General features: G+C 38.8%; 1 protein-coding gene across 9 annotated transcripts in view; it reads left to right on the top strand.

Moving 5' to 3' along the window:
* The first annotated feature begins 4,116 nt into the window (after nucleotides 1–4,116).
* LOC146318052 (partitioning defective 3 homolog) overlaps nucleotides 4,117–9,078 on the top strand; it is a 307,847-nt gene continuing 302,885 nt past the window's right edge. For all 9 annotated transcript variants that reach the window (XM_084731436.1, XM_084731432.1, XM_084731434.1 and 6 more), the window contains exon 1: nucleotides 4,117–4,498. In XM_084731436.1, the coding sequence (XP_084587562.1) occupies nucleotides 4,379–4,498 (120 nt within the window). In that variant the 5' untranslated portion in view covers nucleotides 4,117–4,378. The remainder of the gene's footprint in view (nucleotides 4,499–9,078) is intronic.

The raw sequence follows: 9,078 nt of genomic DNA, 5'->3' as shown, positions 1-9,078 counted from the left end.
GTTTCTCATCTTGGTGTAAAACATTTTGTAAATTATATCTCCAAGGACCCTGGGTTATACCACAGTCAGTCTTTAGGGAAACTCTAAGATGTGACATATAAGGCATCGGCTTGTTAAATGGTTTCTTCTCTGAGAACTTCTCCGCCACTCTAGTAAAACAATTACTGTGCAAGGTGGTTTTGACCTTTGACCTCACTACTTCACTTCACCGTTGCTTGTAAAACCGAAGCACATTCTACTGACTGACTGTCTGTAGCTCTGCGCCAGAACATCTGCTAAATGTCTACAATGTAGGGTCTGTTGTAATGCTACAACTCCTACAACGGTCACTAAGAAAATAGCCCATTTATTATTTTCATTCCACCGCTGTGAATGCACGTTTCCTCTGCGTTACCTTTTGTGAAAACCACTATGAACAAGCGCTCATATTCTCCAAAGTTGAGGCAGTTTAATTGGTTGTGACAGCTGCTGAGGCTGTGGTTGGTGGCCTGTGAGCGTTCCAGCTGTGTTAAGAGTTAAAATAGTCTCACAGCTGCACGCTGGCACTAACTGGTGGAGCGGTCCTATTTAACCAGGGCCCATGTAAACCACGCACACACTTTCCACATACTTGAAATTCGATGGCACTCCTCTCTTTTCATGTTCTCACAGAACATCGTGCTGTAACCAAAGGCTGCACGGTACGGTAGAAAACAAATCATGCAGTGAGTATTTTGACAGATATTGCAGTTATGATATGATCGATGATTAGGGGGAATGATCAATTTGCATCACAATTTTCATTTTCACAGAAAAAAACATTAAAATCATGATAATGTGACATTTGAGGAACAAGATTGGTAGATTGTCTTTGCAGCACTACAGCACTTCATTACAATGCTGTTTGTTACACATTTTGTAAATATTAACCATGTTTATATATTTTTAAATAGCTCTTATCATGTATTTATTTGTCTGACAAATTTCTGCATCTTACCTAATGACACTGTTACTTTTTTCTACCTTTTTTGAGCATTCTTCTTTTATTCCTACCTCGAAGATTAATGATTTTTGTTGTATGTTTTCTTATTGTATGTCTGTACCTTTGCACCATTGTAAATGCTAAATGTGTTTTCTGAGGATTTAAATAAATAAATAGATAAATAAACAAATGATGATGACATTTTTCTTCATCAACAAATTGCGGCTTCTGTGATTTGGATAATATTTCACTTAATATTTCACCCAACTTTTCACAGTGGGGATGTCTCGCTGCACACCAAAAAATGTGTCTGTCTTTTTCATAATCACCTTAAATAATGAAAAATGCAATAGGGTGGAAACAAATGCAAAAACCGAAACAGAACTTTTTAGGACAGCAGGAGTAGATCTGAAATATGATCTAGTGGCTCAGGTGGATGGCTCCTACGGTATTCTGGTCCCTTTGATGCAGGCGTGTTCAGTGATACGAGTCCATCCATGTGGCCCATGTGCCGGGCAGCTGTTCCTAAAAGCTCCCCAGATGGATTTGGACTCATTTCATTTGGGGGTTTGGTTCTTTTTCAGACTTGGGTGGAACGATGGGACTGAAATAGGAAAAGAGCAGGTGCATGAGAAGCCCTGAGGCTTTTAACAAGTGATGATGTATCATTAAGTGCTCTAATAAAAATATATATATATATGTTGTTGCTTAGCAAAAAATTAAAGTAGGCTTATGATAATAATGCACACTCATAATAGCTAAATCACTGGACCCATGAAGACTTGAATCACCTTCAAAATCATTCTCTATTAGCCATCCTAATTTATGCCTAATTCTAAGATAAATCTGAACTCAAGCCCCAACAATAAATAAATCAGTCAAGCAACAAAGTAGAAAAATGTCATTACTTTAGAGGATTTTAGTCAGGTTTCTACTCTTGTGAGGACACATCTATAAACTGTAGTTGTAAACTGCATCGTTTTCAATCAAAGTATTGATTTAAATATCATTTTAACCACTGCTGCCCTCTGTGTGAGGACAACATTGCTCCCCTGCGCGCCAAACATTACCCATCCTGACCACAGCGAGAGGACTGCAACTGTGGCCTTCCCAGCGCATCTGATGCCTTCACTGTCCGCTCGTAAACTCCAGCTTCGAAAGTTAAAAACCCCAGATACGGTATGCTGGTCTTGCGTAAGGATATATTTTTTTTCAATAAGCAGAAAATTTTCGTTTAAAAACATTTAATTTCATTTATTGAGTTTATCAAATCTTTCATTTGACTGTGGCAACAGTTAAACCAAAGCAGAAGAATGCAGAACTGATTAGCTCATCAGAGCTACTTAACGCTTCACTGCAGCAACAATCTACACATCTTTCATGTAGCCAAATGGATTATTTCATTAATTTTTATCCTAAAGTAATTGTTAATTTATTCAGGCTTCACTGCATCTCCATGTGATTAAACTCTTAGCTTAACACTAACTGCAGCTGTTCTCTCTTTAGCACTAAGGGGCAAAGTTTGAATATGTCCTACACAGACTGAGACAAATTAAGTTTGATTGAGACTAGCAATACAACCATTAATAATTTACAGATTCCCAGTAATAAAATATAGGCTCATAATAAATTACCCTCTCTATCCCTTAACTGTCATACCTCTGCTGATAAAACACCATTCCTACTTTCAGTTTCATATACCAGCCATTAATTATAGCCCGCTGTCAAGAGGTTATAAAGTTTTCTCATGGGTGTAAACTCAACAAACATTTTCACTCAAATGTGCTTGACAAAATCCATGGCAACAAAATAGAGCAGGTACTTATTTATTATTTGCCACTTTAGATATATTTTGATTTCACCAAATTTGGAGATAAATGTTGTATTCTGAAAAAAAAGGCCAATGAGTAGAGCCAGATCAATATATTGGTAAGTCGATATTATTGGTTGGTTGATATTGGCACATCACAGCTATATAAGTCTATGTTGGTATCAGCATATAATGCATGTTGTATAGTATAATAATATAAAGATATAGTTATAGTTTAGTTTAGTTTAGTTTAGTTTAATTTGGTTTATAGTTAAGTTTATAGTTTAGTTTTATAGTTATTTCTGGTTATTAAAAATAGTGTTTCAGTGTGATGATGTCATCGCTGAAGAATATAGTTTATTGTTTAACAGTAAAATATCCTGCATTTAAATATCTTTGTCACAAGTGTTTGATAACCACCTGAGAAGGATCATTGATAGTTGATTTTTTTTTTAACTCCCTAATATTGTTATCTACGTTGACCCCTAAAATTTGTTATCAGTTGTACTAACAAGTAATAAAAGCTGTCAGACAAATGTAGTGGAGTAACTAAAAACTGCAATATTTGACTCTGATATGTTATGGAGTAGATGTATAACAGTGACATTTGTTGGGATCTGTACCAAACAAACATGTTTTCTTACACCTGGGGGACAAGACCTGTGGAAGAGGGTCCAATGTTTGTGTTTCCCCCAAAATCTATTTACCTGAAAGTCAGTTGTTATTTTCCCCTGTATAAACTGTTTTATTTGTTACTGTTTGTGACAGCAAAGACTCAAGTTAACTGTGATATTTAATCTCAGTTCAAGTCCAGGTGACGCCTTTCAATGTCTTTTTTTGTTATTCCAAACCCCAAAGATATTCAGTTTAATATGATAAACTGAGAAAATTTGGAAATCTCCATATTTGAGAAGGTGAAAACAACATTTTCTTCCTTTTTTACATGAAAAAATACTTTAAGGATTAGTTACCACTTGCCCAAACAAATGAGTTGCCAGATTTGTTAGCCTGACATGGCATTTTACTTGCCACAAACAAGTGGGGAATCCTTATGGCTGAGCTCCTTCTCTGCAACACGACATGCTTCTTTATAATGATGTTATGTCACACATTATTCTTTTATCAAAAAAAATGCAGCTTCTGCAATTAGGGTATTGCACTTGGCCATACTGTAATATCATTAATGTTCCAGATAATTCTGCAGCATTATTTACATTCCACCACTGCCACTTCCACCATGAATGGTTTCAGCATTCATGTTGCACATTTAAGTGTGGATTCCAACATTCCCGGTGGCGCCTGAACGCAACACGTGACCGAGCATTAGCTCAGCAGAGGTAGAGGGAGAGACAGGAGGGATTGGGACCGAGAGAGCGAAGGAAAGAGAGAGAGAGAGAGAGAAGCTAAACAGGTGGTCTGAAAACACACAGAAAACAATGTCGTCCGGCGGGGAGAAGCGGAAAGACCTTCAGTCATCGCTGCTGTGAAGGAATACCGGGACATCCAAATTAAAAAACCCATGCTCCTTTTTCATTTTCACACGGATTTCTCCTCCTCCTCCTCTCGGTTTTACTCCGAATCTGGGCAAGATCTCGGATACTAAAACCATGAAAGTCACGGTGTGTTTTGGCAGGACCCGGGTGGTGGTGCCGTGCGGGGATGGGAATATTAAAGTGCACACACTCATCCAGCAGGCTGTCATGAGATATAAGAAAGCTATCGCTAAGGTGAGTGGAGGATACTCTGTTTTCTTGCGGCTTTTGTTTTCCTGGAAACAATGTTGCGACGTCCGGGGGGCTCTGCACGCGCACTCAATATGGCGCTAACTTGAAATAAATGCAAAGAAGAGGGAAAGGGCTGCCTGTTTTGTGCTTTCTTCTGCTCGTGTTGACCAGTTTGTTCAGTTTGTGACAACACTCAGGCTGCATGTGCGGGTTATTAGCCGTGTGTTGCTGCTTTCAAAGAAAGGCGCACCGCCATTGTGGTTCTTGTGTTTGTAAACCCACAAAACTTCCTCTGGGATTCTAACTGTGCCTCTGAACAAAGTGGCCCGTTGTTTATTGCAGCTTAGACGCATTAAGTATGAGTTTTAAACACATTTAAGTACAAACGCACCTTTGTAGGCTTAGTAACCTAGTTGTAAAAGCTCAGTTCATGCCTCTGAAAGTTGCCAACAGAGATTAGCCTACTAGCAAGTTAGCCAGCAGGCTGCAAAAGTAGGACTGCATGCCTTTTGGGTTCAGTGCAAAGCCACGTAATTAATTAGTAAGAGGAACGTCCCATCAGATTAGTCTACACACTATTTTTAAGGTTTCTATCACTTAAATACAGATTGTTTGACTTGTAGTGAGCTCATTATGGTGGCAGGGAGGGTTAGCTGGAGCATGCAAGTAAAGACATGATGAGAACTCATGTTAATCAGTCAATCAAATGCAACAGTAGGAAAACCAAGAACACCTGTCTTTTTGATAAGTTATGTTGCATTTATGGTTTTGTGATTAAATGCAAGAGAAGCTGCCTTCAGTTGCATGGCTGTCCGAGCAGGCACCAGGCCCTGCAGGAGAGAGAGGGAAACTGCTCTGCCAGGCTCCAGCTGACTGGTGGAGGCATGGACCTGACACATAAATCCTGAAGATAAAAGAGAACCTAAGAAAACGTGTAGCATGATGTTGGGGTAGCAGCAGATAACCTTTGGACTCGCCCGCTGGCTTTATGTTCAAGGTTCTCTCAGGCTAGATCAGATAAGACGAGACTATAAACCTTATAAACACGTTCTTTCCTCAGTCCTAAAAACTTTGTTTAGTCTACCAAAATGTAATGAAACCAATTAATTTTTTACCTTTAACGTCACAATAATGTTCATCCAAAAGTACAAATCTTATATGTGTAAAATCCTTAATTTGGCTGTCGAGCTCTCCATTGTAATCCAGATTTACACAATTCATCTCCTCATTTGGAATTCAGCCTTTTTCTTTTGAAATTGGAATCTCTGAAAATTGTAAAATTAGGTCAGTAATTGATACTAAGTAGTGTACGATTCATTTGTTTTTTGGCCCGTCTTTCTTTCTGTGTAAGAAACTTCATTTTAAAAATTCAAAAAACAACTAAAATTGTCAACTGAAGGTTGAAGGTGAAGAAATAACGGTGTCAGAGCTGCAACAATTAATCAACTATTTCATTAATTTCCAATTATTTTGATTATCAATGAATTGTTCTGAAACACTTTTAAAGAAAAAAAAATGCAAAAAACATCCTGTTTCGTAATACCACTTTGTACCTCAAAGTGTGACTGTAACACCAGTCTGTCCCTGCCTGAACCTGCAGTGTTTCTGTTAACCTCAGAGACCTGGTTGGAGCCGCTGAGCCTGGCTCCGTTGCCCGCTTGCCCGGCTCTGGTTCTGGCGCCCCTTCCGACGCCGCTCCCAGACTGCATTCCCTATTGTAGGTCCACCTCAAAACCAAAAAGACCTTCTGTGCTAGCAGTGTAAACATCAACTCTTCCCCAGTGCTCCACACTCCCAGGCTAACTGAGCTAACTAGCTAACAGCAGCTGAACTTAATGTGATTGGATTGTTTGGGGGTATGAATTCGACAGGTGGCCAATTTTACATGTAGCACCTTTAATGTACAAATATGTTACAGCAGCTACTCAAGCATCATGAAAAATTAATACTTTGCTTTAATGTGCTAACTTTATGGCGGTCTCTTTTTGTTGTAATGATAGTGACCTAGAAGTCATACTGTATCCTCCTCTCTTTTGAATAATTCAGTGTGAGCAGACAGAGGAGTGCAGGAGAATATCTTTGTGTAATTCAGAGTTAGGTAAAGAGCTGCTGAACCACTCTGCTTGTACAGAGAAGACACTTACTCTTCTTTGACGTCATGTAAATTAGGATTTTATTGTTCTAATCTTGTCCTTATTTGGAAACAAGTGCCAGGAGAGTGAACCTTTCTGAGAAAAGTCATGTAACGGAACACATACAGTCGCTACTGTAATATGGTTTCATAAGTTGAAACTTTCTTATCATTGTTGCCTTTTTTTTTCCCTTGAAAGAATTGCAGGTGCAGAAGGTAGGTGTCCAATAAAAAAAGAAAAGGCTAAATCACTAACAGGCTGACAGAGGCATGGTATGATCCTGTTATGAAGGTATGAAGAGTCATACATTATGTCTGTCCAAATCAAAGTGACTGGAGTGTAACACATTTTTACTTTCCAAGGCTTTCCATGTGCAGTTTTGAATATGTGGCAGAGGTGAAGAAAATGCAAGAGAATCAAATTATATATCATATTCATGAGACAGTTCGATGAAAAACTGCTTTACTACACACTGGCGATTGTAACTTAAATCCTGAAAAATTCCAATACAGTAGACATGTTTCCACCACAGGAACCGTTCCCCACAGACTAGGAGCCTTTGGAGGAACTCCACGGGGACCAGGATTTACAATTAAGTTCCAGGGACGTTATTTTCACTACTAGTGCTTTAGGAAGCCTTTTCACATCATTTTTTACAATGGGGAATTTAGTCGCCAGTTGAAGTGAGTATATTTCTGGCTAGAAGCTCAAATAAATGCAGCGCTTGTTTTTGAGGTTATTATCCCAATTTAGAGAAAGGCAATTATCTAGAAAACAAACTGTGCTTCTGTTTAATGTAGAGGGTGAATTGTGTCTGCTTGCTGGAAATGAGGCGGCGCATTTAATTCTCACCGTTTTCTTCAAGCTTTGATCTAAAATAGTAAAATAAAAAAAATAAAAAATCCAAAGCTCCTCATGAACCTTACACCCACAACAAAACATACTGCTTGAAAATACAACACCCTCGTCGTTTAACCACCTCAGATCTGCGTTTATTGCTCTTGTCCCACCCTGCCCACATTTCATCTGACCAGGGTTGGGCATTTTCACATCTCATGTATAGCGAGCGTCCCAGGAAGTCTTTCCGTCACAGATGTTGTGTTGAAGATCACAGCTTTCTTGGTCAGCCCGCCTTAATAAGAGGCCCAAATTTAGGTTAGGTTTTCCTGCTTTAGTGTTTGTATGGACCTTCTTGTGACTTCCCCTGTCATTAGAGAGGAATGCTTCCTGTAGAAAAGAAACAAACAGTCCACTTCCGAGGGCCTTAAACCATCTCATAACTTTGGAATTAGAAAGATGACAGCAGAGTGAGTGTTGAGACACTGTTTGTACAGCACTGATGCAGAAATCTTACTGGACTTTGGAGAAGGAGCAGTCATGCCAGCTTCTCTGAACATCTTGAGAAGTGAAAGAGTGTCAGATTATCCTCTACTGCTCTTTTTCCTCCCACAGATCATAGGGTAGATCCTCACTAATGTTCACCCGTTTCACTAAGTGTGGCGAGCGTTTAAAATGACACCCTTCACTGGAAAACTGTCTGGTGGTTTAAAGCTCCAAACCCTCAAGTGACATAAGCATTGGCATGTCAGATGAACCGTGAGATTTGTCTCTTTTTCACGGTTCCAAACGCTCAGAAGCCTCCAGGGGAATATCAGGTGTCTGGTTTGTTGTGTCCACCGCACCATACTGCAGATTTCCATTCACAGCTTCACACTGCTGGAGTTTCCTCCGGTGAAGTTGAGCCTATTGTGTACATACTTGACCGTTGAGGCAGACAGATTTTACATGACTTTGAATTGTAGAAGACAATAGGAGCAGGTGTTAGCTGTTCGTCAGGTTAAGTAAGTGGTTTTCTTCAGAAACACGCAGTTGAAAATATTAATTCATACAAAGTTTGACAGTAAACTGAATTTCTCTGGGTTGTAGACAAAACAAGATATTTGAGGACATTGCCTTGAGCTTTGGGAAACACTGAATGGCATTTTTCACCATTTTCTGACATTTTGTTTACCAAACAACTAATTGATTAATCTAGAAAATAAGCAACAGATTAATGAAATTGGTGAGTTGTGGCTCTACATTCAACATACTTCCATAATTTGGTTGTTAAAAATTTCAGATTTTGTGAAAAATGTTCATTTAAAAAGTCCCAAGAACCTGAGATTTTGACCTCAAATTGCTGTTTTTCTTCTGCCCAACAATTTATAATCCAGAAATATTCAATTTAGGATTACATAAAACAAAGGAAAGCATTAAATTCTAACATTTGAGATGCTGAAACTCTAGCATTTTTGGTTGGTGAATTGCATGAAATGATATGCTGAGTCATTGTGTAATAATGCCGGGCTTAAGGTCAGAGCAATTTTTTGGTATCCACTAAAAGACAAGTTACAAGAAGCCAGGTTTGTTAGATATTGAGATGAGGTTGCATTCAATGGTAGATGTCAAGTG

The sequence above is a fragment of the Lutjanus erythropterus genome, chromosome 12 (assembly GCF_056507025.1).
Source record: "Lutjanus erythropterus isolate fLutEry1 chromosome 12, fLutEry1.hap2, whole genome shotgun sequence".
Classification (NCBI taxonomy): domain Eukaryota; kingdom Metazoa; phylum Chordata; class Actinopteri; order Lutjaniformes; family Lutjanidae; genus Lutjanus; species Lutjanus erythropterus.
This window is presented reverse-complemented; position numbering and strand designations above follow the sequence as displayed.